The sequence below is a fragment of the Fonsecaea nubica genome, assembly GCF_001646965.1.
Source record: "Fonsecaea nubica strain CBS 269.64 chromosome Unknown Scaff45, whole genome shotgun sequence".
Taxonomy (NCBI): Eukaryota; Fungi; Ascomycota; class Eurotiomycetes; order Chaetothyriales; family Herpotrichiellaceae; genus Fonsecaea; species Fonsecaea nubica.
The window spans coordinates 220,638-246,386 of NW_019173718.1; the positions used below are offsets into that span (position 1 = coordinate 220,638).

A 25,749-nucleotide genomic window follows, 5' to 3' on the forward strand; every position below is an offset into this window, starting at 1 on the left:
ATTTTCAACCTCGAAGGGGGAATCGCTCTACGGGAATGTAGACGATAGGAGGAAATCGACGAGAGAGGATGCTGAGGGGGTTAATCCAGGAAACTTCGACGAGCGAAGCGTTTGACGAGGAGTTCTGGTGTGATAGATGCGGGCATGTGCAGCGCAGGTAGATCGGGGATATTACTAGAATACCGCGGACTCGTGGCTGGAGGGGAAGTCGACGCTGAAGAGATCGGGCTATTCAGGCGTCTCGTGAAATCCCCCAACGCGAGCTGGAGGGGCCGAGGCGAGCGAAGGCAGCGAGGAGGGTCCCTTCTCAGTATATTTCTTTGGGTGCTGCAAGCAAGAAAGTCAAAGGGTGGTGTCGTCCTCTCAGGACTAGAAATGTGGAACAGAGGATGCCGCTTTTGAATGATTGGGCCAGTCCACGGCTGCACAGACGGCCAGGTCGATCTCCACCACAGGGCGGCATCACCCTAGTCTGGAAACGGGGTGAGTTGGCCGTCGATTTAGGCTGCTATGGGAATTTTGGCGAGAACGGTGTGGATAACGCAGGACTACATTGGAAGTTCAGGAAACATAATATCTGAGAGAGCTAGTTTCCACAGAATGATCATCAAGAGACTGACAAGCGACAAGACGTTGACCATGAAGAAAGAACCCAAGCATTATTATAGTGTCATGAGAGGTGACGGCTAGAGGCCGCATTTTCGAGCGGACAACGATTTTGGTCTATCATTCGCAAATGCTGGTACGAGCAAGGCATAAGCGACCTGACCACCCTGACCTGCATGCTACCCAAACATTTCTTGAGCTCTATAATACATTTTACAAGGCTGGTTTCCGGGCTTGCTTTCATGGCCACCTGAATAAGAAGCGCCTGAACCCATATTTCCCGAATCCATCTTTTGGTCTTGGTTATCCCACTCCATGCCTTTCGTTAAGGCTAGGGGCTCCACGAGACAAGTACGTCTTGTGCATGTGCAACGACTCAGACTTCCATTGCCGAAGAAATAGGGGTCGCAGGGAAGGCAAACGAGTCGCAGCTAGTCAGCCTGAAATCTTCATGCAATGGATGCAAACCGAGAGAAGCTGCCTTTGTCTGGGCACAGCGTTTTCAGCGTTTTGAGAGTTCCGGTCATTGCTTCGCACCAAAGATCCTGCCGAACAATCCTGGTGACTCGGGCTTCCGCTGCAAACCCTCCAGAAAACGAGTCTTTTCTTCGTCCGTCGCACGAGGGAGACCGGCTTGCTTCCTCCGACGGCCTTCTTCGGTCAGAAGTTTCTGAAGCTGCTTCTCGTCCTGGAATATCCCTTCGCCAATGAGCTCTCGTCTCAGCCGGCCTTTGATATCTCTCTTGGTCTCTTTCTTCTCCTGCTGTGTGATTTTCTGACCCTTGCGCTCTCTTCTGAGCTGGCGGAGCTCCGACGTGGTGGCCTTGTTGACCAGGCCCTTCCTTTCTGCTCTTGACATTTGGTTCCACTCCTTCAAAGGTTGTTCTGTTGGCTCTTGAGGGCTAGGAGGCTGAGCGGGCATCCCGAGTCTCCTGGTCGTGTGGATAGATCGTGTTTGCTGTTGTATTTGTTTTTGAGTCGATCGACGACTTTGTTGATGAATCTGTTCTCGGGCCCACTGCTGGGCCTCCTGCTGTGCCTGCTCCTGCTCCTCCTCCGCCTCGCGATTCTGTTCTGACGCCACGGCCGCAAAGCGTCGACGCTCCTCTTCTTGATGAGCCACAATGCCGTCATACTCGAGGGGATTGATCTTTTTCCAGGTCCTCAGGAACTCGAGTGCATCGACCCGTTGCGGCACGTACGTGGTCCCGTCGGGGCGATCCTCGGCCCTGCTTTTCGGTTCCATCTCCATCGTCACGAAGGGCGTGAGCTGATTTTGCAGCGAACATTAATTAGCGACTGCCACTTTTGCGAAACGTTTTTCGTTAGGAGGAACTCACTGGAAAGTCTTTGATCTCGGGCATATTCCAATGCACCGTCTTCCGCCAGTCAATCACATATCGCCCGAATTCGGTGTGAGCACCCATTGCTCCAGCCCGATTTCCGCGGTAGAATCCACGGCCGACCTGTTTGGTGGTGAAGCGCAGGCGGGCGCACAATTGCGGCGAAGGCTTGACCATGGTGACTGACTGTCTTGGGGGGGTCCTGACGCCCCTCGCGTGTTTCCTCTAACTATAAAGTCATGGGCTTCTTGGAACTGGCTGAAGTATAATGGAAAGAGGGCGAGGACTTGGGCTCGCGCAGGATCGGAAAAACTGTTTTGTCGTCCTTTTGAGGACGATGATCATGCCGTCCTAACAGCAGCCCCTTGCAGCCCAAGCTCCAACGCCTTCTCCCCCAAACAAACTCCGAACCTCGCGGCCGCTTATTGGTCACATGTACTACTTGTACTTGGTTGTGCCGCCCATAATTTTGCAATACCTGGCTACGTACATAGTATTGCAGCTCGCCTTCTTTTTTGGAAACCTGTCCTTTATCCCTCTCATCTGCTCATTCACCGCCCAGACCGACCATGTGAATGCCGCCCCCAGAAACGAATCCGCTACACATATACCGCGCTTGCCTGCGAGAATGCACCTACCTCCCACTTCCGCAATGTCGGACGTACATGAGAAAGTTCACCATTGACAGTTTCCGTCGCTGGATACCTAGAAACAAGGGCACCGGAGGCAAAAGTCGCACAGCCCGAGGAGGAGGTGGTGGTCGACAACAAGATCTCCCCCCCGAGAAGGTGACTCGACTGCTTCACCAGGCGAGGAAGCTCGCCTCGATCCTCCGCCATGCGAATCAAGGATACATCAACCCGCTGGAGAACGTGTTGCGCATGACCTATGGAAGAAAAGGGCCTAGGAAATATGACCTTTTGGAAAAGTTCTTACAACATCCGGCCAGCCCAACTTCTAAAGGCGATCAGGAATCTTTGAAAGACAGCGAGGTCCCAAATCCCTCAACTGCGGAAACGTCGCTCACAGATGCCGTCCGCTCTGCTGGTCTAGGGTTGGATGAAGTGCTGAGACGCGACGCCGAGGAGATCTCTGAAAGCACCACAGATGAAGAGACCCTATACCCCTCGTTACTCCCGACAGTCACAACCGCGCCCCGCGATAACTCTGCTCCTCGGTCCTCTGCGAAGCAAAAGCCGCCGAACGACAAATGGAAATACGAGATACCCCCGCGCCTCCTCGCCCTGATCACGTCACAAGCGGGTGAACAAATCTACTTTACGCGTGTCGGCGCCCATCTAAAAGTCAAACCAAGATTCAACCCTCCCCAGACGACCATATGGGGCACACCCCTCCCCCAGTCGCGATACAAAAACCTGCGCATCAAATGGTACAACCACAACATCAAGGCCGTGCTGCCTCCTTTGCCGGAAGACGAATACCAAGAGCTCCATGATCTGGTAAGCGGGAAAAAGGAGGTGGGACCGTTTGCAACGCGTCGGAGGCCGACACGGACGTCGACAGACGACATGGAGCAAAGCTGGCTTGAGAGTCAATCCTCTTTGATATTAGAAGGTCCGCGGCCGGGGTCCCGCCTCAAGGATTGGCACATCGGCCGCCCTCACGAGATCACGCCTCGACTTCTCCGAAGGTTGCTTTCCCGCGTGGTATTAAAGCAGACTCCCTTCGCCAAGAGTGCGGCTCCCAACACCAAGGAAGCGGCGGATATTGGGTTGGTCTTCTACTGGGACGATGGCATGTCAAGGGACGAGATGGAGAAAGCCCAGCGGAAAATATCGGGATCACTGAGAGGGCGGCAATCCAGGCTTTTGTTTGGGTAATGAGGTGCTATCAATGGGAGCGATGCTGAGCCGCTGCCGATCGAAACGAAGTCTATTAGCGATGTTGATATCGACTATGGGCTCACCGAGGTTCTGAGACGTGAGTCAGAGAATGGTCCAAAATAACTCCTCCTTTCACCTGTGGCTTGCCTGAGAGATGACCAGATGTCCAACTGAGACTGTCAACCCGTAGTAGGCAAGTATATTGGCTTGTTTCGGTCACGGTAGCCAAACGCACTTCATACATGTCTCAAGCCACGCTTGACACGCCCTGTGAAGCCATAGACTCCGCAGAAATCTTCTAGCTTACCATGCTTGTCTATAACTATGCGCCTCCCAACAGAGCACTCAATGCAATGTACCACGTCAGAGATGCTCCACCATCTATCCAACCCATGTCAAAACTAGGCTGAGTGAAGAAATTGTACGCTGCTGTCGGATTGATGGTGGCCAAATTCGCATACACAATGCCTGAGAGTCGTCAGTACGGAGCAACATTGAATGGCTCGCATCCGGCTCACCCTTCCAGCCACCAGTAATGTCTGTAGCCTGTCGAACGGCGCCGTCTGCAAAATACGTGATCCATTCTTCTGTTACAAATTGTTCTGTCACAGACCAGTTAGTTTGGTACACACCTCCCATTGGTCGACGCTCTTACCTGTCCGAGTCAATGTCGAGAAAGGCATGAGAGGAATCATGTGGATGCTGCGCAAGTCGTTAGTAATGCAGCCGGCGGACAACGGAGAGGACCACGTATAATACCCTTGGACATAACTCAGATCAGTACCAAAGTAGGTGACATGATCCGCTTTGTTCTCAAATAGAATGCCGGTGACTTTGTTGCCAATGAAAGCCGCAGGCTGGTTGGTGTTGTCCGATGTCATCAGGAAATAGTTCTGTAGGCTTCGTGCCAGAACAGTGAGCATCAGATTCCCCCGAGCTTCCATGGAGGCATCACCGACTGTCTTGCCCCACATCTTCAGCCCGTACGCAAACATGGCATCCTCTGAAGACGATTCTTCATCCTTGCCGTCGCCCGATTCAAAAAGCCCTTTGGCCCAAGAGTGTCCGTGATACCAATCAAAGGATCGGAAGACTGGGAAATACTGATCCAGAACGCTGGGATTGGAGACGTCTCGAACTAGAGCGTTCACATAGTCCTTGTTCTGATTGAGCCACGTCGGATCGAGGTAGCCGATGACAGCGGCGGCGTGGAGGAAGTAGCCATAGTGAAAGTGGTGGTCGTTGTAGTACGAGTTTCCAAAGTCCACGCCAGGATCCCCCGTCACATAACTCGCCGAGGACACAAGGCCCTTCCAGTCTGTGTCGTAGAGCAAGGGAAACTGTTGTTGATTATTTGTGAAGACGTCGAAGCAGCTTTCAAGCTCAAGCAACGCAGCGTTGGCCAGATCTTGCTGGTTCGCGAGATCATGCATGGTGTAAACAAGCTGCGCAAATTTGCTCAGCGCTTTGCCACTGTAATACATGCTGTTGAGGTTTGTTTGGACCGACATGTTCTGAGAGGCTTCGGTAGCAGCGACGGTCTGGATGATGGAAAGCGCTGCAGGAGAGAGTGTACTCGCGTCGTGAAAGTTCGGGGAGTTCCCTGGTCGCCATGGTGCGAATCCCAGAGAGGTTGGGAGATTTTGCTCCTCCAATAGCCAATAGTCACCCACAACAGCCGTCGCGTTGCCCTTGGTCGTGGTAGCTAGCTCAATCGCCGTGACATTACACTGAGTAGGGAAGTCGAAGGAGTCACGGTGGTGAGGGAGCGCAAACATGAGAAGAGTCGTGTTGCTGGAATGTACTCCGCCCTTGGACCAGGACAAGCTGTACTGAGCGGTCGTGTTCTCTGCAAAGCCAGAAATATGTCCGGCAGTTGGATAGGCGCCGACCGCATCATCATAGATGGACTCCAAGCTCTCGTCGGAGAGCTTTGCAACCTGTATATCCCCGTACCAATTCGGCAGGCCTCGGAGAACGGTACTTGAGACGAGCTGGAAATTTGGGGTGAGTCCATTGGCTGGTATAGCATAGATCAGCCACAACTTTCCATCTTCTAAAGTGACCCTGTATTTGAAGATACCCGGTTTTGGTTCACCTGCTGCGGCAACATTCCGGAAGAACACACTGCTTTGTATCGCTGGCTGCAGATTGATGTATTGCCCGGTGACAAACGCCATACCCTGGACCACCGGCATGGTCAGCACTGAAGGTGAGCCAGATGACGGCTGAAGGTGAACGTTAGCGGAGAAAGCCAGCAAGGAATCTGTGGTCAGAACTGTGTTTGAGCCAAATTCAACGGCAGACAGGATCACTGACTGGATCCCGAGCCCATTGATGTAGTAAGATGCCGGTGCATTTGGTATAGCGGTATTGTTCGGCCCAAAATGCTTCTGGCTGTCGTCCAGGTGTGATATTGCCATTCCCCAGCTCAAGGAATTCCCGCTCCCTTTGCTCCATGCCAGAGAGTAGGGCATCGCAAAGCAAGGGGAACCTTGGGAGCCCAGCACGAAGTTTTGGTAGAATTTGTTTGTCTCAATTGGGCCCCCAACATCCGCAATTCCGAGCCGCGAAACAGGATGTCCGCCTCTTTGTTCGATGTTATTGGGAGGTTGTCCTAGCGCAACAGGTTGAAAAATGTCCTGTCCAGAGCAACCCATGCCCAACAAGCAATTCGGACTGACCGTAGGGAGATTTGAGATGGAACCGAGGGCCGTTGTCAGGGTAGTCGCTACCGTCCCAGCCACTGTTGATGACGCCGTCAAAGTGGTCTCGACAAGTTCAGTCCCGGTTGTGGTAAAGACCGTGGTGCCTGCGGACGATGTCGCTATAATGGACCCATCGACAGTAATAGTGGTGTTGAGGACTGTGACAGCAGTGATAACAGCAGTTGTTTCCACAGCCACGGTTGCAACGGTTTGTGTAGTTGAGAGACTTTCGAAAGTTGTCAATGGCAATGTGATAGTCTCGGTCACTGTACTCTGCGCACTGATCGCTGTTGAACTGCCAAAAGGGGCAGTGTTGTTCAAAGGCTCTAATGTGGGCGAGGCAACAGTCTGAACACTTGTGGGAAATGGCTGTACAGGAGGATTCCCTTCAGTTTCGAGAGTCGTGATAAGTGACTGGACCAATTAGCTGTCTGATTGATGGGGAACAGGCACGAGAGGATGAACCCACTCCTGTAGTGTCTGGAAAGCTTTGGCTGGCAGATGTCACAGTAGGAACTTGTGAGGAAGGCAATGCGGTGATGGTGATAGTCTGGATACTCAGATGCGGATCGGCAAACGTGATCGCAGACGAATAGCTTTGTGATTCGACGTGTGCTTCATGCGCAACCGGTGCATTGTCGGAGTCGAGGGTATCGCCTGTAAAGCCGTGTCAGCATCGCCGACTGTCCCTACCGAGCGAGGAGGTAAGTTACCAGTCGTAAAGGTTGCATCAGCGCCTGGATAAATGGATGCAAATGTTAGCAAGCCACCACCATAAACATCTTCATCACCTCGACTGCATGCAGGATCCAAATCGCTTGACCGACCAAACAATTGACGAAAAGGTAGGGCCGAGGCAAATAGCACCTGGAGTATTGTTAGCAAATATGCGCTGCATCGATTGCTCATGACAGCAGAAGAGGCCAAGATGTAGTCTTCACAAGGGGCAAACGTGGAAATCGGAGCGCAGCAAAGGGCCAGACGGGTTGCCGATGTGCGAAGCTGCTGAGAATGACAAAGTAATCTGCTGTGTTTGCAAGTTGTGCAGCGCTCCTGTACGAGGTATTGTTGATATTTACTACCCAAGGAATAGAGCAAAGTCACAACAGTGGGATGAAACAGGATATTCTTGGGAACGAAGCTGAAGCGCAGGAGCAGAAAATAGGCGGACAAAACAGTTTTCCAGATCGAGATAGTACGTGAGAGAGTGGGGAGGGGAGTCCAGGCATACCAGAGCGAGGCTGATAGGCTTTGACGAGAACATGCACGGCGAAGGAGGCGATCTGTGCGGCGGCTTGGTCTAGGAGGCACAAGCGTGGAGGCGAGGTGCGACTGCGGCAGGACTGTGACTAGAAATAGGAATAGGAAAAGCGACAAAAGAATTTCTGAAGTTAGGAATAAGGGCTGGGAAGATGTATAGATGAATCAGGGGGTTTAGAGAGTGCAAAGAAATGAAATGGTTGAGGATGAGATTGGGGACAAGACAGAGTTCTCCCGTTGACTTGAGCTGCTGTCCATCGTTGCTTCCACGATAGCGGGCCGAGATCTTCAAGGACGTCGTACGTAAATGCTGTGGTGGGATAGGAAGAGCGAGGGTGGTGAGGCCAACGGCAAGAGGTGCCAGGTGTTCCAACGTGATGGAGAGAAAGAAAGAGGTAGTAGATGACTTCGCAGATGATGTTTTGCGTCGATATTGCAGTCGCGATCACGCGTAGATGCCAAGACCCGGCGGAAAAGGATTATCCGATCCGTCAGTTCGGCTCCGTTACTACTTTTCTTCTCTCCCAATTCCCTTATGCCACGGGTCGTGCCATGGGCTGGATGATACCCTGCTTGATCAGCACCCGCGGCTTCGTGCTGTCCTGGAACGTGGTCTTTGTCGTCCACTCAGGTCCCAAGGGCAGACGCAGCGATCGTTCATACTGTTGTCGTGACTCGAATGGATGGGGCAGCTCGCTGGCCAAATATTTGCCGTTCTTCTTGACACGCTTTTCATTGATGATGACCTTTTCCAGCTTGGAGTCTTGTCGCTTTTCTTGGGCAACACCCTTGACCGTCGTAACGAACCGTCCCTGGGCTCTTTTCTGTGCTTTCTTGCTGATACCCTCTCCTGTCCAACTTCCCCAGCCAGGAAGGGTGTTGTCAACCACTTGATCTCCTTCTTCCTCCACTACTTCTCTCTTTTCTTTGGCAAACTCCTGCTGAATTTCATCCGAGCCCGTAAAAATCGCTTGTGCAAGAGCGACTCTGTCATCTGGCTCATTTTCCGATTCGGATGGAACAATTGCATCGTCGAGGCGGCTCTGTGGCACCCGCGCCACCTTTTTGATCGAGTGTCCATCGTCTCCGGCTACGCTATGTAAAGGATCCTTGCGTGACAGGTTGCCATTGGGGTTTGATCTTGCCATCTGCTTTGCTGCGCCGGGACGCTTCAACGACGGTTCTGGTTTGATTTCTTCGTTTGCGGGTGCGGTGAGCGGTCGTGCGTCGCCGTGCAATCCTCCTATTTCGTCTTGAGCTCTTGAATCTTCAACCTCAGCCTCTGAGTCACGTTCCTCAAACTCACTTTTAGAAACGTGAACTTGAGGCTTCAGAGGAAGATCTCTGTTGCCCACTCCAAACTTTTGACGTCCCACTGGGGTTTCATGATCGAGATGCCCCTCGCCGACCGATCTCCCTTCGTCGCCATGCAGACTTCGTCTTAGGTTGCGAATCTCTTCCTCATTGGCAGCTTTCCTCGCAGCTTCTGCCTTTTTCATGAACGCCATCGAGCCGAGTCTCGTCTCGAACGCATCGACTTGATCGCGTTCAACATCATCGAGCTTCATCTCTAGCCTCTCTTTTTCGTCATCGGAGCCAGAGAACCCTTCGAAACCAGAAGACTCTGAATCAGACACGTCTGACCCTGCGCTCGCCTTGCCTGCAATTCGCCTGCGAAGTTCTTCATCGCGCCTTGCAAGGTCAGTGACTCCGTGTCTGGCATCCTCATCCCACGCTGCCCTGCCTGTTGTCTTGACACTTTTGGCCCATTTGCTCTCCCTGTGACGCGCTCCCATTCGTTCCTCAGCACGCCGGCGCTCGTTCTTTTCTCTTTCGTCGTCCGAATCGATTAAGCCCTGCGCTGCTAGCAGCTTTCGATTCTCTTGATTCATATTCTCGCGTTCTTTGCGATGGACGCGTCGATATGCCTTGCTTTTGATCTTCTTGATCCGTCGCGCACGGATCTCCTCACGAAACATGAGATCCCGCGTCCGCCGCAGTTCTGCTCTACGAGCTTGGACTTCCGCCAGCGGCATTTGCTTCTCCTGCAGTTCCTCGAAGGCATTTTCTTGAGCTTCCTGGGTTCTGCTGGCGTTTGAATGCATTCCACTTTCCATCATGATTTGGTGGATCGTTAATTCGAGCGAATTCATAGGCTCCGCAGTCGAGGTTGGTCCCAATTGCTTATTGCTCAACATACCAGCTGCTGCAGCATCAACAAGGGGGAATGAAAGGTGCTCTGCGCGTCGGTTTTGCTTGACACTTTCGATCCACTTGCCCAACTCCTTTTTCGTCTCTTCGTATGCTACAGAACGATCAAGACGGTCCTGCTGCCTTTTCGCCAGAGGCGGGGCGAGTTTTCCTGGAATTCCCGCTGTGTAGGCTTCATCGCCCCGGCCCTCGCTGCTCTGCAATATTTTCAGAGATTGTCTTTGGCGAGGGTCTTTGATATATTGTAGAAGCTCACTGGGTGAGATTTTCGCCGTGCTGAGGCCAAATTGAGAGGGTATATTTGGGAGGTTTAGACGATGTCGACGGTTGATCGTAGCCTGGCTCTTGTCTCCACCTGATAGCCCTTCCACAAAATTCTGGAGCTTAAAATGATCGCCTTCGTCTTCTGAAAATGACAATTCAGACTCGTGGTCTGATTCCTCGTTGTCACCGAGTTCTGACAGGGAGTCTGAGACTTCATGGCGATCATTGTCGGTGAGCTGCACCCCGGATTTTGGACGCCTTTTCGAAACTTTGTCTCGGTCCTGGTCGTCCATATCCCAGGCCGTGGCTAAGTCCACAGCCTCGTTCCCAAAGTCATCATCTGGTTCGTCGTCGCTGTTCTCGCTTTCTTCCTGCGCGTTATCCCCTTCATCGAGGTCGACTCGAGGTTTCATGGAAGACCCATCGTCCCGCCGCTTGGGCTCCAAGGATGTTGTAGTGCTTCCGCGAAATGTAAAGTCGGCGAACTTTTCTTCGTCGCTTGCGCCAAACGCGTCTTCGCTGTCAATGTCACTGTCCTCATCGTCCTCATTCACACCAAGATGCCATCTATTGCCCTCGAGGTCCGAACCTTCCTCTTCAAGCTCATCGGCAGCCGTGGTAGCAAGTTTCCTCCTCTTTGACGAGCGCTCGTCTGCGTCTGCCCTCCCGTGTGGATCTTCAGAATCATCATCGACCTGCCCGAGCCTATGTTGTCGAATCTTAATCTCATCGGGATGTTCTCGCTCCGCAATTTCCAGTGCGTTCAGTCCGCGGTTTCCGGTAGGCTTCCTCTTAGCGGCGGTATACGACCTGGGGGTATGAGGTGGCCTCCCGTGCGCCTGGCGAGGCATTGTGATGTCGGAATTGGATAGCTTGGAGTCACTGGGACTGATTGCGGGTCGTGGTGTTGTGCACAGGAAAATATAATCGTGAACGCGGAGATAATAATTTTTTAGTGCGGGGATAACAGCCCTTGGCGACCAATCCAAAAGGGGCCATGGAGCTGCCAAGGCCGCGAGGCTGCGAGGCTGGGGAGGAGGGGGGCAAAGGCACGTGGGCGCTTACATCTTGACCATGTAGCGAGCGATGAGCCCCCAGCTGTCATATCTCTCACTGCTAATCGTCCCGTGCATCGACGAGTCGACATACACCTTCCCTCAATGACTATCTCCTACTGCCGTCGGAATATGTTCGGCTCTGGTGCGATGAATTGTCGCTGTTCGGAATGTGTGGTCGCCCGTGGTCGCCGGATTTTGACACAACAGAAAGCCCTGGATGTCTCGGACAAATGGAATATGTCGCGTTCAGAACTTTGCTACCATATTAGCAGTATGGTAAATTGAATGAAGGGGACTACCCGATACAATGCCACTTGCCAAATCGTCCGTTTCCGGAGAGGAATGTGCCAAGTTCAGAGCACAGATCTCAATGACAGTAAGGTCCACACGTTCTTGGTCCAAGACCTACCTTTGTACCGTGTGTTCGCTCAGGAACTTTGTTGCCCGTGACACTCGCGTTACATTGACGTTTGCAGCCCGATCCTGGGCGAGGGGATAGAGGGAGGTTGGGCCTCGATTCTGCTCGAAGAATGCTACGGGATTGTATCTTCTACAACAAAGACGGTCCAGAAACTTGAATTCCTGTCGTTTGCGGAAAGCGATTCTGCCTTTGAGGCCGACTGCCGAGAGTCTCTCAAAGATTTCGATCACCTAGCTGCAACTATAAATTCCCGGAATCGCTGTCCTCTGCTGCTCGTTGCTCTCACTCTCCATCCTTTCTTCGGATAGCTATCACGATGATCGATTTCCATAATGAAAGCGGGAACGAACCCGTCGAACACGACTATACCCATCCAGAACGCCACTATGACAACATCAGCGCCGATGTCCCCAAAGAATGGAAAGAAGTCGGATGGAAAATGCGCAGCCAAGAAAATCCGCCAGTTGAGTTATGCTGGGCCTGTGGCTGGACTACGTACGAGCAAGACTGCAGTAGCTATTCACCGCGGGTCAGAATTCTGCACGCTCGTTTCAACAAGGGGCTCTGGGCAATTGGATCCAGGTGGCTACTCAAGGATGAGACAAACGACCACACACGCGGGAATGAATATATGACATGGAAGTTTCTCAAAGAACAACCGGGTCTGAATATCCCTTTGGTGGAAGAGATGATATCCTTGAGTAAACCTCAAGATCCCCTACAATTCACACTCGTGTCTCGAGCCCAGGGGAAGATGCTAAGTGCAGTCTGGCCCAAATTATCTCCTGAACAGAAAGCAGGCTACAGGGATCAAATGGTGACCATTCTCAAACAATTGCGACAATTCACCGCGCCTTGTCCCCAAAAGGTCAATGGCGACAAACTCAATGATGCTCTCGTCGCCGCCTGCCCGGGCTGTGATCCTGCCAGCTGTTTCAAAGTGGGACGCACGGCCGACGAGTGGCTAGAGGAGATTTCGGAAACTGTCCGTGGTGGGCTTTCCTACATTTGGAGGACCAAAGACGAGAAAGTGATTGAAGAGAAGCTTCAGAAGCTAAAAGACGACTTTCCAAGAGGAGGGCCGTATGTGCTGACCCATGGAGATCTCGCCCTGCGTAATATCATGGTCAAGGACGACAAGATCATTGCGATTATCGACTGGGAAAAGTCTGGGTACTTTCCTTGGTGGGCAGAGAAGTATTGGTCCCGAAGCTGGACTTCGGATGACCAGCGTGAACTTCTTGAAGGTATTTGGGAGAGGGTTGCTCCAGAGTTGGCGGATGGTCCTGCCTGGGAGACCCTGGCTGGTCCAATACATAAGATCAGAGGAGCCATTCTCAAGTGCAAAACTACCCACAAACCCCCTCTCCCTCCACTCTATCGTGGGCCTTTCTGCAAATGCCGCCCTTGGGGCCAGCTACTCCGATCCCGGGATCGTGGAGCCGAGAATGTGCATGAGGTGGTCGAGTGGAGGAACAGCTGCACTCCAGAGCCGAGCTCCACCGCTGGTCTTGATCGCACTGAGACAGAGTAGGAGGAATATTAACGGCCAGGAAACGCCAGGTGCAAGAGAGGTCTTGGTGCGAGGGGGATGACATCGCAAATCCTCGTCTCAGCAGGGAAGGGAATGTATGCAGACTAGGAGTTTGAATATTTAGCAACATTGTCGGGTAACCTGGAGCGATTCTCGTAGCAGATTGTCCTCTTTGCCTGCTCTCGTTTTCCGATAATCCCTTAGTCACAATCGCCTTCTCCTCCCATCATGCATCTCGTGGTTGGTCAAGCAATATCCGCACAGAATTCGCTATCGCCATCCTCCATCACCATGATCCATCGCCATCCTCAATCTGTCATCGTGTTGCATATTGCTTGGTGATGGCAACATCCAGCTGATCTCCCGATATCAAATCTGATGCCAGACCAAGGTTCCTGTGGACCCCAGAGTAAGTTGAAATCCAACCAAAATAAATCGGAGGGTTAATACTGACCAGAAACCATGGTGTCACGTGCCAAAATTCGGTTCACCGAGCTGAAGAACAGGTCCTTGCATTCTTGATCGCCATCGGTCCAGTCGAAGATTTGCACACTTTTTGGACTGTCCGATGGGGTAGCGTAGATGCAAAACATCTTCTGCATTCGTCCTGGGTCACCTTCCACCGGCATCTGGATCAACAGTAGCTGTTCCTCAGCATCGCCCACGAAGATAGCAGCTCGGGTACCGCCATCGAGTGATTCAAAGGCTGCATGGAAAGAGGACTTTGGAGAGCGGTGGTAACCAAGAGCCTTGCTGCCAAAGGCATAGAAGTCCCATTCGAGCTTCTGCTGGTCGTCGGTCACCTTCGGTAAAGTCAACCCCTCGCAGACGTTGCATGTTGTCGATGATCCAGTGTTCTCATTCGAACAGAAGAGACACTTGCTGCGTACGAATGAAGCCATTAGGTGGGATCGTGTATGACGTATCTCGTGTTGTTGTATTTCCAAGCAATGAACAGGGTGCGATGAAGTCGGTGGATTCAGATCCAATGAACAAATTTGTGGAAATTTCAGAAGTGAGATGGCTCAATTATCGTGATTTGCTGGCTTTATCAAGGCGCTGTCTTCAATATGGTCTTTTGTTTCCCGGATCCTCCACCTGGCCAAAGAAGTCCAGCAAACAATTGCCTTGCGACAATCCTCAGGCGGTTGTAACGCAAACATGTAGAAAGCCATTTTCAACCTCAACAATCCCCGTCTAAAGGGATCAATGCAGAGGATGGGGATATATGGGCCCTCAAAGTGACAGGGTAAGATGCAGACTCCCGTGGGAGTGGCTGTGTTAAATGTGGTTGAGGGGCCATGCGGCTTTGTTTTCTCCTGCAAGAAACCTTGAAGCAAGCGACGGCTCATTGCTCTTCACTAACTCTTTTGCATAGCAGCAAGCAGATGGTTCCCATCCCGTCTGCAATGTTAGCTGCCATGATGTCTTTATTGTCACTGCACAGTGGCATAGATCCGTTCGGCCGCTTGTGGGGGAAACGGATGGCAGATTCCGGTCAGAGGAGCAAAGTGTACAGTGTGACGGCGGATGAAGAAGTGGATGTCACCATGACCGCAGCAAGAGCCGTTATGCCTTTGATGTCGTCTACTGTCCTCTGGAGATGGAGAGTCAGAACTATCAAACACCTGTAGAGGGAGGGCAGCCGGGCGATCCTTGTGCGTCACTCCGCAATCAGGCGGTGCTGACAATCGTCAAGAAGCTCGGTAGGCAGTAGTCTTCACCAGAGCTGGCAGTAAGTCCGGGAACATTCGAGAGCTAGCCTTGCGAGTTGATTGCTCGATCGATGTTCACAAAGGTCCCTGTACCAAGTCGCGAAAGTCTTTGAAATGCCTGGTGGCCGCGCGCTGTGAGCCGTTGAGATAGCATCACCCTCTCTGCCGACAGCCCCTGACGAATGGTTGAGTGTATCCTCCACCTCAAGATTCCGCGCTTGAAACCCCTGATTGGTGGGAGGGTGGCATGTACTCGGTACCAAGTCAGGAGAACCGAAAAGTTGAAGTCAGTGTGAGTTTTTCGGGCGGTGCGTGTAAAACGCGCTAAGGGCGACGCGACAAATGGGACAAATGGGACAAATCGAGCCAGAAGTAGAAGCAGCGGCCAATTCCCCCGCTCCACAGTTCACTCGCTGCTGGAGACGTGATTCAATTTCGACTGCGCCCATTTCTTTCCTGGCGAACAGACGACCAACAACCTGCGCAAACCGCCTGACCAACTCTCTGATCACAGTTTGTAGCTTTTGACTGTGTATCCCACAACTGCAGCAAAAGACTGCCACCACAACTCCATCCGGTCTGTGTCCATGCGAAACATTCCCTTGCTGGTCGGCGCCGAGAAACTCTTCGACCATCCTTCCCGTGATACACACTCGCTTCACCGATATTGAACTCCAAAGGTCGACCCGGCACCATCCTCATTGCTCTACCTACTGCCTCGACACTGGGTCGCGTTTGATCGAGGTTGGATTCTTCGGTGAGCTGAATCTTGTACCCAGTCCCGCCAGAAGAGGAAGAAAAAAGTAGTGCGAGGAAAAGCTACCTGGTAAAGGATCTCCTTTATCATTGAAAAGGAAGAACATTCCCGCAACAGGTTGGATAGCGCTGCGTGCGCACCCGACATGCCCTGATACGCAGTCCACATACCTGTACCCGACCAGTTCACCGGTCCGACTTCTTCTGACTCTTGTCGATAATGATGGCATCGGGAGGCATTCATTCAGGAGTCTATGCGCAACCCCCTCCACCTTTCCCTCAGCACGGCCATTCCACCTCTATGAACCCAAATTTTCCCCAACAGCCTCCGCCCATGGGCCCATTTGAAGGCCAGTCGATAGGCTCAACACCAGCGCCCACTCCTCCACCCCCCAGACCTGCATCTCAGCACCAACATCAGCAAGGCTTATCCGCGCAGCAACAGATGGTGTATAGTATGAACGGAACAGCGTCCATGACCAATGGAGGGATGATGGCGCCGCCCAATAGCTTCGGGACTTACTCGGAAGCGAATACGTTCGCGCAACCCGACTACTATGCGAATGGGCTCAAGCCACAGATATACACTGCCGTCTACTCCAACGTGTCGGTTTTCGAGATGGAAGTCAATGGAGTAGCCGTCATGCGACGCCGAGCAGACTCTTGGCTGAACGCGACCCAGATTCTCAAGGTGGCGGGGGTGGACAAGGGTAAAAGAACGAAGGTGCTCGAAAAGGAAATCTCGGGTGAGCATGAAAAAGTCCAAGGTGGCTACGGAAAGTATCAGGGCACTTGGGTCAACTACCAGCGCGGTCGAGAATTTTGCAGACAATATGGTGTCGAGCAACTGCTCCTACCACTGTTGGAGTACGACATTAATTCGGATGGTATGCCTGGGGTCTCCCAGGGCATCGAGACGCCCACCAAGGAACAAGCCATGGCAGCCCAAAGAAAGCGAATGTATGGTGGCGACAGCCGAGGGGGCGGGCATCCGACTGGGGGCACCTTTTTCAAAAGTATGTCCAGTACCGCGGCAAACGCTATTCATGCCTTGAACAGAACGAGGCTCGACTCTCCCAATATGGACGGACGACGCTCCATCGGCCCCAGAAAACAGTCCCAATCATTTGGCTATAGCCAGGAGACCATGTATGCCAGCCAACAGAGCATACCGAGTATGACGAGCCAAGATAGTTTCGGCACAAACGGAGGGATCATGAGCCAAGGTGCGAGCTTCGTGGATTTCCCTACGACAGATTCGCAGGAGCCGCCGCGCAAACGCGTTCGACCTTCACCACAGTCATCATTCCTGTATGATGGTGCTATAGATCTCAGCATGCAGGACAGCGCCCCTACAGAGCCGAACGTTTCATTTTTTTCTCAATCAGGGCAAGTTTTTATCTCTGCGGATCCGCTGCCATATGGCCTGGAGCCACTTCCTCACCCATCTGGACCTTTGGAGGAGCAAAAGAAGGAACTCTTACTCGACCTTTTCATCGACCCTTCACGAACAGATTTTGACGACCATGCAGCTTTTCTGCGGTTGAGTGGCGATGAGTATGAGGTGCCTATTGATGGCTCATCTAATACTGCGTTACACTGGGCGGCCACGTTAGGTCGAATTGCTCTCGTTCGTAAGTTGCTCGAGAAGGGATTCAATATGAGGCGAGCAAACAGCGGCGGCGAAACAGCATTGATCGCTGCGTGCCAGGCAAGAAACAATCTCGATCAGGGTTCTTTCCCTGCTCTGCTGGAGCTTCTCGGTCCGAGCATCGAAGTTAGAGACGGACGTGGGCGAACAATGCTCCATCACATCGCCGTTGCCTCTGCGATAAAGGGAAGGGCTGCAGTCGGGAAGTACTACCTCGAGTCTCTTCTCGAGTATGTGATTCGACAAGGCACATCGTCAAAATCAAGCACGCAGTTTGATGCGACCGGTGGACTCAGTAAGCTGAGCCAGACAAACCCCATGACACTAGCGAGATTCATGTCGGAGATTGTCAATGCACAAGACAAAACAGGAGATACAGCTTTGAACTTGGCAGCGAGAACAAGCACAACTACTATCATTGATCAGTTGGTTGAGGTCGGTGCAGATCCGCACATCAGCAACCGTGGTGGCTTGTCTCCGGCAGATTTTGGGGTGGGTGGCGGACCGGTCAACTCCCACATGTTTGACCAAACGTTTGCAGCGTTCGATCAGCCTTCGGTGGCGAACGGGTCAACACAGAAATCCTTCGAAGAGGCTCAAGAAGGACTCATGGCCTGTAAGTAATGCGGCACTAAGTATGTTCTGTGATGCTAATGGTAACAGCGATACGAGAAGTTCTCGCTCAATCCGAGGCCGACTTTGCAGCTGAGATGAAGGAAAGGAAGGAAATCCTAGACAAAACCAATGCCGCGTTGAAGGAGTCGGGCAATTCGCTCGCAGAGGAGCGGCGGCGGCTAGAGGAAAATCGAGCCAAAGTGCGGGAAAAAGACGAGCTAGAGCAGAAAATCAGCAATCTGCGTCGAGCGGCAGCCAAACTTCGCACCGAGTTGAGCGATGCCAATCCGCTCAACACGATTCAAGACAAGGTTGTGGTCGGAGAAGCGGACAGAGGCCTCGACCTTGAGGGACAACTGCCGCTCGTGACACAGTTCTTCCCTGATGGCGAAGTCGACGCTGGCCTGGTAGCATTGACACCGGAGCAACTCAACCTCTTGGGCAGCCTTGAAAGAGCGGAGGTGGTGTCGGGGCGTGTCCAGGTGTATCAGCGACACAACCAACAATTGGAGCAGACGGCCAAGGTGCTCAAAGCCCACAGTGTGGAGCTCGAAGCACGGTACAAGAAAATTGTGAGCCTGTGTACGGGCGCCGATGAAGATAAGGTTGACGCCTTACTGGACGGACTCGTGCAAGCGGTCATAAGTGAGCAGAAGGATATGAGCAACAATTCGCAGCTCGGCCGAGTACGGGACTTTTTGAGGATGGTGCAAGGGTCTCAAAATTAGGTCATGTGTTCAACACAGAGGGATTGACGGGAGTGTTCCAGGCGACGAGTGTTGTTGAGTTCAAATGGCACACGGGGCTTCACGGCGCGTTTGATTCTGTGTGGCCAACTATGTGGATGGTTTTGCATAATGTATCATGGCTGGGGTCCAGCTGAGCGACAAATATCGATCCAATGAACCGATACGCGCAATGTCTATGCAGTCAATGTTCGTCTACTATGAGTCTCACTGGTAACGCGCGCAAAACGGGAAGAGCACGGAAATCAACCAAGTCAGCCTCGTTGACAATAAACAACGACAAAGATGGATTCAATGCCAGCCTCTGGACTGCGCGGTTAAGTCAAGAATAAACAAGGCATGATCTACTTTGGGTCGGCGATGGACCTGTCAGTTTCGGTTTTCTAATTGCCATTGTGTGATGGTTGGATGAGAAGTGCTGAAACGATAGGCCTCGAAACAGGTTACCGGATGTCCTTGTAGAGACGGGTCGGACGAGGGAAAAGGTCGGACGCTGGACAGCGAATGGATAAAGGGGGTCATTTTCCACGAGCGACCAATGGATAGAACCGATGGCATTGTTTCAAGATTGCCTTCTCAAACGATAGGCGGGGACGCCTCCTTTTGCTTGAGCCCCGCCCATGCCCCGCCCAAGCCCCACCCAAAGAGCCTCCCGTCCAATCATTCTGGCGAAATTGACTCTATCCCCTGCCCCTGTCTCCGGTTGGCTGCAAGCCATTGTGTCGAATCTGCAGAGAAACCCCGCCCCTACCCCCCCTTCACAGGTCCACTCCATCCCTTCTCCTGGACCTTTCTGTTGAGAGCACACCGACATCAGTGGCACGACGAGTACGAGGCACAGAACTACCTACTCGGTACTTCTCTAACCTAGCCAAGTATAGAAGGCTACCTATCATTCGGCGAAGTTGCGCTACCTTGGCACCATGCAACCTCTGTTGCGACATCCCACTTTCGCGTTTCGTGCTGCGCCGTTCACCTGCTTCTGTTGTTTCACACCAGAATCCACTTGTCTTCTCAACCATCCTAAGCGTGGCCTATTCCAAGTTAACCGTCGACAAGCCTCTCTCCTTACCACCCTTCGGTAGGTACCGAGGACTCCTTACAGACCACAATGGCCCAGGTTGGCCAAATCGACACCCACAGACCAGGTCTCCATCGCAGTCCACCCGACCATGTGTCAACCCTCCTTGGCCAAGGGAGTTCCCCTACAGTAAATGTTTTATATTGATCTGGGGGGTTCCTACTCCTGTACTCGGTAGCTGTCACATTAATCAGACCACTCTCTTTTTTCTTTGCACCGGCCCTCCAGTCTGTTTGCGCTGTTTTTCCTTGTCCTCTCCGTCGACGACCTTCCATGCTCGTGGACAGGTTCCTCTCCCCCGTTTTCTGTGAGCATTCCTCATTCTTTTCTGGCAGTCGCTGGCCGTGCCTCCATTCCTTTTCAGCAAGCAGTGCTTGATCCTCTCATCACCGGTCTCGACGACCACTTTTACCACATATCCAACAATCACTACCGAAGGAAAACCGATATCAAACCTCCCTCGGAAATCAAAAATGCATTTGACAACTATTATTGCTTCGGCGGTGTTGCTCTTGGCCGAGGTCGACATGATCTCGGCGAAGGCCATTCTGCACCTGCCCGATGCTATCAGAAGGAGAAACGCGTGGGAAGATGGGATGGAGAAAGAGGCGGATAAGATTCTGCGACGAGAGCCGCAATCCTCAACCGGCTCTCTTTCTGTGGCGGCTCCAACGGGAGCATTAAATGAAACGATCGCGACAGCTTGCGTCAATAACCTCAAATCACTCACATCGGTCGAGAATGCTGCTGGTCTCGCCGCGTGCTACAACATTATGCAGTACGACAGCAAGCAAGGCGCCTTCGAGGCGGATCTTCGACTCTATTCAATGTTTCCACCGACTGGAAACTTTGAGAATGTCCCTATCAACGATATCATGATCAGCTTGACCTATCCCGCCAGCACCACGTTCCAGTCGTTAACCAAGCGGAGGAAGCGAGATTTGGAAGCACGCCAAAGCAGCATGGCCGAAGTACAACAATACACCCTCTTTGGCACGTTTGAGAAAACCCTGGATCTCGCCATGCTGAATGACACCCAAATCATGTCGCTGATGCTGCCGGACATCAAGCTGAACGCTGCCACCAATTCTCTGACGCCTATCAGCGCCAACATCAGTGCAGCGGATGGCGCCTGGTTTGTGGTGGGCCAATTCAAGGACGAATTCAAGAACGTCCTCGTTAGCCCTTCTGTGGCCGCCGCGGCCATCACTGCCGCAGTTCCTTTCGTCCTCCCCGGCACGAGCCTAGGCATCTTCCCCACGGGCTTGATTGTCACCTGCGCCTGGACATTCTTGTTCTTCTTGGCCTACGGACTGGGCACCATTGGCCGGATCCAATATAGAAGTGTATATAGAAAGAGAAAGGCGGCCCAGGCCGGTCGAACTGGCAAGCGGATATAGACAAAAAGCTCTGGTACTGAGATGATTCTTTTTGTTTTTTTTTTCGGTTGGTGGAGCTTTAGCCAGCGACCGACCGAGATAGGGGACTGGAGGGAGAAAGACGGAGCAGATTTGACATTGATACTTTTTGGGAGATACCCTCGCTTTTGTATTGTGAAACAGTCTTTTTGAACCCACAGTCACATATGGAAATTGTACCAACAGCAGCAGTGACTCGGATGACGATTTTCGACCATGTTTTCTGCTGGTGGACTCAGATGATGAAGTGTGTATGTGTGTTTTTTGGGTTGGATACGAGTTGAAATGAAGTTGCAGTGAAATTTGCACACGTGACCACACCAGAAACTTTCTTCCCCTCGCATTTTCCCCGCTGTTGCTGTTGCTGTTGCTGTTGCTCTTTGCCCGCTGCTTTCATTCTTCTACTCAGAAAACGAGCAACAAGGCTGACGACTATTTCTCTACTCCTCCTATAATGTCTCTTCTGGTCCTTCGCAGTGTCTAGAGGATGAACCCAACAGAGCCTCTTCTGGGAGAGAGTCGCTTTCCTTTCCCCGACAGGTTTGTGAGCCCAAGTCCGGCACGGGCATCTCATTTCCTGCTAGAAATTTCGACCCTCGAAGAAGGAGAAATTTTCGGTGCGACTCCTGATCTCTAAATGCGCTTTTCTTCGGAGTTCCCTCTCTCTTTCCCCTCCGAAGATCCCAAAGCGGTTCAAAACAGCTTGTAGGGTTTGGGCGGCATCATATCACATCACGTCATCCCCGCGAGATTTTCATCGTCGCGCGCATACGGCGACAGGGAACACCAGCGGCCAGAGACGAGGTTGGACGCTGGTGTTCTGGTGAGGAGGCTGTTGATCTAGCGGCGACGCAGACCTCTGACGGGGGACCTTTTACGACTAGGGTCTCGCGCCCTCTCTCTCCGCTGGAAATCCGCCGTGAGTCACAGGTCGAAGACAAGCACGTCGCCGCAATGGAACACCTCTACCCCTATCCCAAGATGGGGACTTCCTTTCTCGAAATTCTGCAGGACCCGTTGACTCGTAAGTTGCTTGGGTTTGAGGCCTTGCACGCAGAACCAATACCCTTCACCAGTGGGGTCACGTCGCGGGTCAAGTTTTTACTGAACGATGCCATGCAGCAGCTCTCGTTCCTCAAAATTGGATATACCGCGCTCGAGGCCTTCTTACAAGCCAACTGTACTGGACCTCCCTTGGATTTCAACACGGACGAGGTCATATTTCCGGACATCTACCGAAATGAGGACATTGGATCACTGAAACAGGCACTGTTCGAGTACCTTTCCGTTGATGGCTCTCGTCCCTACCCGCTGACGCCGCACATTGAGCTCTTCTGGCTCGCCAAAGTCATCTTGTCGAATCCCACGCTGGCTGAAGCTGGTTTCAACGGCCGGCGGGCACGCTTTCGAGTCAACTTCTGGCACCAGAAACTCCTCTCTGAAGAGTCGCCGTCACTCCGGGGCGCCATCTATTTGGACGCCGAGGTCCTCGAGCGCCAACTTACTTCTCGCTTGGCATTTGGGGGAGCGGCTGCTGAAGAACATTTTGTCGAATTCCTCATCGAGCGAGCGGTGGTTCGAATACACTACGGCGACGATGCATTGGCGAGGGCAGATCTGGCCAAGGCCGCAACGACGCGACACTTTCAATTCGTGTTGACTGGCGCATTGGGCAAAAGGACGAAATTCCAGGACCGGGATATCAGCCAACTTGTCGTTCTGGCCAAAAGTCGAGATCACGAGCCTGAACCGTACAGCAGTCGTAAGGGCAGTAGAGCCGAGGCCGCAAAATCTAGCGATACTATCGCAGAGTCTGACCGTGGTGAAGCTGTGAGTACGTCCAGCAACGCGGCGACAAAACCCGAGAATTTGCCTCTCAACGACGACACTCTTCTGGAACGGATCGAGTTCCAATCCGCTGATTCAGCGGTGCCGGTGTCTGAAGCCACAATGACACACATTGCATCCCCTGACTCGAACATCCCCTCCCAACTCGCATCTCTTGATCCGGCAAGCCAGCCGCTGCTCTACCCCATGGACAGTATCATCCTTCTTGCTACCGCGAGCAGCATTACCAATACCTCTCCAGATGACGGTTTGGTGAGGGAAGAAACTCTGCCTTATGCGACTCGAGTCCTGGAAGGCGGGTCCTCGAATTGGCAAGTGTATACCCAAGCTCTGCTGGTCAGAAGTAGGATCGAAGGTTACCGATCCCGTACCGCGGAGAGGGGGCTGTTACAGTTGCAAGCGCTGGTCGATCAGGTCATTGTCGAAACGACATCAGATCCCACAGTTTCGGCATCAGATACGAAGGACCGAACGACGTCCGCCACAGAAACAGCAGACCCGTCAACAAAGGGCGCAACCACGTTCCTCCCCAAGGGAAACCCCTCGGAATCCGCGTCCGTGGCCGAGCGTCTGAAGTACATATACCAACTCGCCCCGCCGCTTCGATGGGAGCTAGAGGCTGAACTCGCCCAGCGCTGGGCTCAACTAGGTGGCCTCAAAACAGCGCTGGATATCTACAACCGATTGCAGATGTACGCGGAAGTGGCACTATGTCTAGCAGCGACGGATCAGGAGAGCAAGGCTGTGGAGTTGCTCAAGGATCTGTTGTTTGAGGATTCGCAGGCTGCAGATGCTGATAGAAAGCTTCGCTCTCCTCCACCGGCAGACGCTCCCCGCCTCCTTTGCATCCTAGGCGACATCACCGATGAACCCTCCCACTATTCCCTGGCATGGACCGTCTCCTCGAGCCGGTATGCCCGTGCACAGCGCTCGCTCGGCCGGTACTACACCAAGAGACGCGACTTCCCGCGCGCCGCAGAAGCGTACACCCTCGCGCTGGGTATCTCTCGCCTCGACCGAGCGAGCTGGTTCGCTTTGGGGTGCCTGCAGTTAGAGCAGGAGGAGTGGATCTCCGCGGTCGAGAGCTTTACCCGATGTGTGCAGTTGGACGACAGAGATGCCGAGAGCTGGTCAAATCTGGCTGTGGCGTTGTTGAGGCTAGACAAGCCCATGGCCGCGTTGGCCGATGTACCCGAAACAGACCGCGAGGACACTGCAACGACCACCGCTCCCGGGCCACTCGACGACGAAGAAATCATGGCCGACACGGAAGCTCACGCCGGTTCGGAACCTCTTGCCAAACAGAAGATCGACCCGTACCGGCATCTGCGGGACGCTCTCCGGGCCTTGCGCCGCGCGGCGACCCTGAAGAGGGACGACGCTCGGATCTGGGACAACTACCTCACAGTGGCGGCGAGCATACCGCCATCGGCGAACACGCCGTGGGGGGAAGTCATCCAGGCCATGGAGCGCGTGGTGGAGCTTCGCGGCAAGAAGGAAGGAGAGAGATGCATCGATCTGAAGATCTTGGGCGTCCTCACAGACTATGTCACAGGGACCTGGACGTACCCATCGACAGGCGGGGACGAGGACGAAGGCGGGGATGGGCAGGACCACGGCGTTGTTGTTGTTGCCGACGAAGTAGGGACTGCCCGAGGGGCGAATCGTCCCGAGGAAAAGCGGATAGAGCAGAACGGGCGAGCCGGGAAGGACGAAACATCGCCACCGGTCCCCAACCCGACAACAACCTCGTCGACCACAGCGACAGCGACGACGGAAAGAGGGAGACTACCCTACATGCCCCGCTCATTCCTGCACCTGATCGACACGCAAATCGCGCCGCTCGCGACCTCTTCGCCCGCGCTGTGGACGCTCCTCTCCCGCGTTGCGCAGTGGCGCCGACGCCCACACGCGGCGCTGCAGTGGAGCGAGAAGTCGTGGCGTGCCCAGCTCGCGGCCGTCTCGCCCTCGGAGGACTTTGACACGGTGGCCCGCGACCAGTGGCGCCGGGTGGTCGACAAGACGGTGTGGATGATGCAGCGGTACCGCGAGCTCGGCCCGCTGCCGCGCGAGCGCACCGGCGGCGCCGTCGAGGCCAAATGGCGCTTCAAGGCCCGCAGCGCGGCGCGCAGGGTGCTCGGCCGCGGCAAGGCGTGGGAGGAGGTCGGCGACGGGGACTGGACCAGGCTGAAGAAGGCGGTGGGCGATCTTGATGCCGATGCCGATGCCGCTGTTGCCGCATGATAATTCAACCCCTCTACCCCGGACAAAAAAAGTCAGATGCTAGTACCAAACATGTAACAGACGATCGCACGCACGCAAGCAAGCGAGCAGACAACAGCAAAGCAAAGCAGAGTAAAGACAGGAAAAGTAAAACGACAGAAAAAATCTAGCCAGCAGCCAGCGAACAACCTTGTAACAAAACTAAAACCAACCCAAGCGGCCGCCCAAATAGTACGAGAAGATCAAGTAAGATCCGAGCACGAGAAGCCTCCCACCTTCCTCGTTCAGTATTAATACCTACCTACCTACTTTTTGTATTGTATTGTCTTGGTATATAGACTAGTGTGACTACCAACCTAGATATATAGAATAGATATCTGGCTATACAGAGAGAGTTTATACCTACGTCTCTACACACACACACACACACACACACACACCACACAC

The 25,749-nt window shown here is 53.2% G+C and overlaps 9 protein-coding genes across 9 annotated transcripts; 5 read left to right on the plus strand and 4 right to left on the minus strand.

The window, feature by feature from the left end:
* Window positions 1–1,129: 1,129 nt before the first annotated feature.
* Window positions 1,130–2,126, minus strand: AYO20_06902 (hypothetical protein; the record flags this gene model as incomplete). Its single annotated transcript, XM_022645190.1, has 2 exons — window positions 1,130–1,876; window positions 1,947–2,126. 2 exons carry the CDS (start codon window positions 2,124–2,126, stop codon window positions 1,130–1,132), a joined length of 927 nt encoding a protein of 308 aa, XP_022498903.1.
* A 488-nt stretch (window positions 2,127–2,614) lies between these two features.
* AYO20_06903 (hypothetical protein) lies at window positions 2,615–3,790 on the plus strand (the record flags this gene model as incomplete). The annotated part of the gene is made up of 1 exon (XM_022645191.1): window positions 2,615–3,790. The coding sequence occupies one exon, from the start codon at window positions 2,615–2,617 to the stop codon at window positions 3,788–3,790; it is 1,176 nt and encodes a 391-aa protein (XP_022498904.1).
* Window positions 3,791–4,115: 325 nt separating this feature from the next.
* Window positions 4,116–7,410, minus strand: AYO20_06904 (hypothetical protein; the record flags this gene model as incomplete). The annotated part of the gene is made up of 5 exons (XM_022645192.1): window positions 4,116–4,261; window positions 4,312–4,395; window positions 4,449–6,915; window positions 6,971–7,158; window positions 7,215–7,410. 5 exons carry the CDS (start codon window positions 7,408–7,410, stop codon window positions 4,116–4,118), a joined length of 3,081 nt encoding a protein of 1,026 aa, XP_022498905.1.
* An 884-nt stretch (window positions 7,411–8,294) lies between these two features.
* On the minus strand, window positions 8,295–11,087 carry AYO20_06905 (hypothetical protein; the record flags this gene model as incomplete). Its single annotated transcript, XM_022645193.1, has 1 exon — window positions 8,295–11,087. The coding sequence occupies one exon, from the start codon at window positions 11,085–11,087 to the stop codon at window positions 8,295–8,297; it is 2,793 nt and encodes a 930-aa protein (XP_022498906.1).
* Window positions 11,088–12,031: 944 nt separating this feature from the next.
* AYO20_06906 (hypothetical protein) lies at window positions 12,032–13,249 on the plus strand (the record flags this gene model as incomplete). Its single annotated transcript, XM_022645194.1, has 1 exon — window positions 12,032–13,249. The coding sequence occupies one exon, from the start codon at window positions 12,032–12,034 to the stop codon at window positions 13,247–13,249; it is 1,218 nt and encodes a 405-aa protein (XP_022498907.1).
* A 443-nt stretch (window positions 13,250–13,692) lies between these two features.
* AYO20_06907 (ATP-dependent RNA helicase eIF4A) lies at window positions 13,693–14,151 on the minus strand (the record flags this gene model as incomplete). The annotated part of the gene is made up of 1 exon (XM_022645195.1): window positions 13,693–14,151. One exon carries the CDS (start codon window positions 14,149–14,151, stop codon window positions 13,693–13,695), a length of 459 nt encoding a protein of 152 aa, XP_022498908.1.
* A 1,792-nt stretch (window positions 14,152–15,943) lies between these two features.
* On the plus strand, window positions 15,944–18,714 carry AYO20_06908 (hypothetical protein; the record flags this gene model as incomplete). The annotated part of the gene is made up of 2 exons (XM_022645196.1): window positions 15,944–17,987; window positions 18,035–18,714. The coding sequence occupies 2 exons, from the start codon at window positions 15,944–15,946 to the stop codon at window positions 18,712–18,714; spliced, it is 2,724 nt and encodes a 907-aa protein (XP_022498909.1).
* Window positions 18,715–20,286: 1,572 nt separating this feature from the next.
* On the plus strand, window positions 20,287–21,213 carry AYO20_06909 (hypothetical protein; the record flags this gene model as incomplete). The annotated part of the gene is made up of 1 exon (XM_022645197.1): window positions 20,287–21,213. The coding sequence occupies one exon, from the start codon at window positions 20,287–20,289 to the stop codon at window positions 21,211–21,213; it is 927 nt and encodes a 308-aa protein (XP_022498910.1).
* Window positions 21,214–22,185: 972 nt separating this feature from the next.
* Window positions 22,186–25,323, plus strand: AYO20_06910 (hypothetical protein; the record flags this gene model as incomplete). Its single annotated transcript, XM_022645198.1, has 1 exon — window positions 22,186–25,323. The coding sequence occupies one exon, from the start codon at window positions 22,186–22,188 to the stop codon at window positions 25,321–25,323; it is 3,138 nt and encodes a 1,045-aa protein (XP_022498911.1).
* Between the last annotated feature and the right edge of the window lie 426 nt (window positions 25,324–25,749).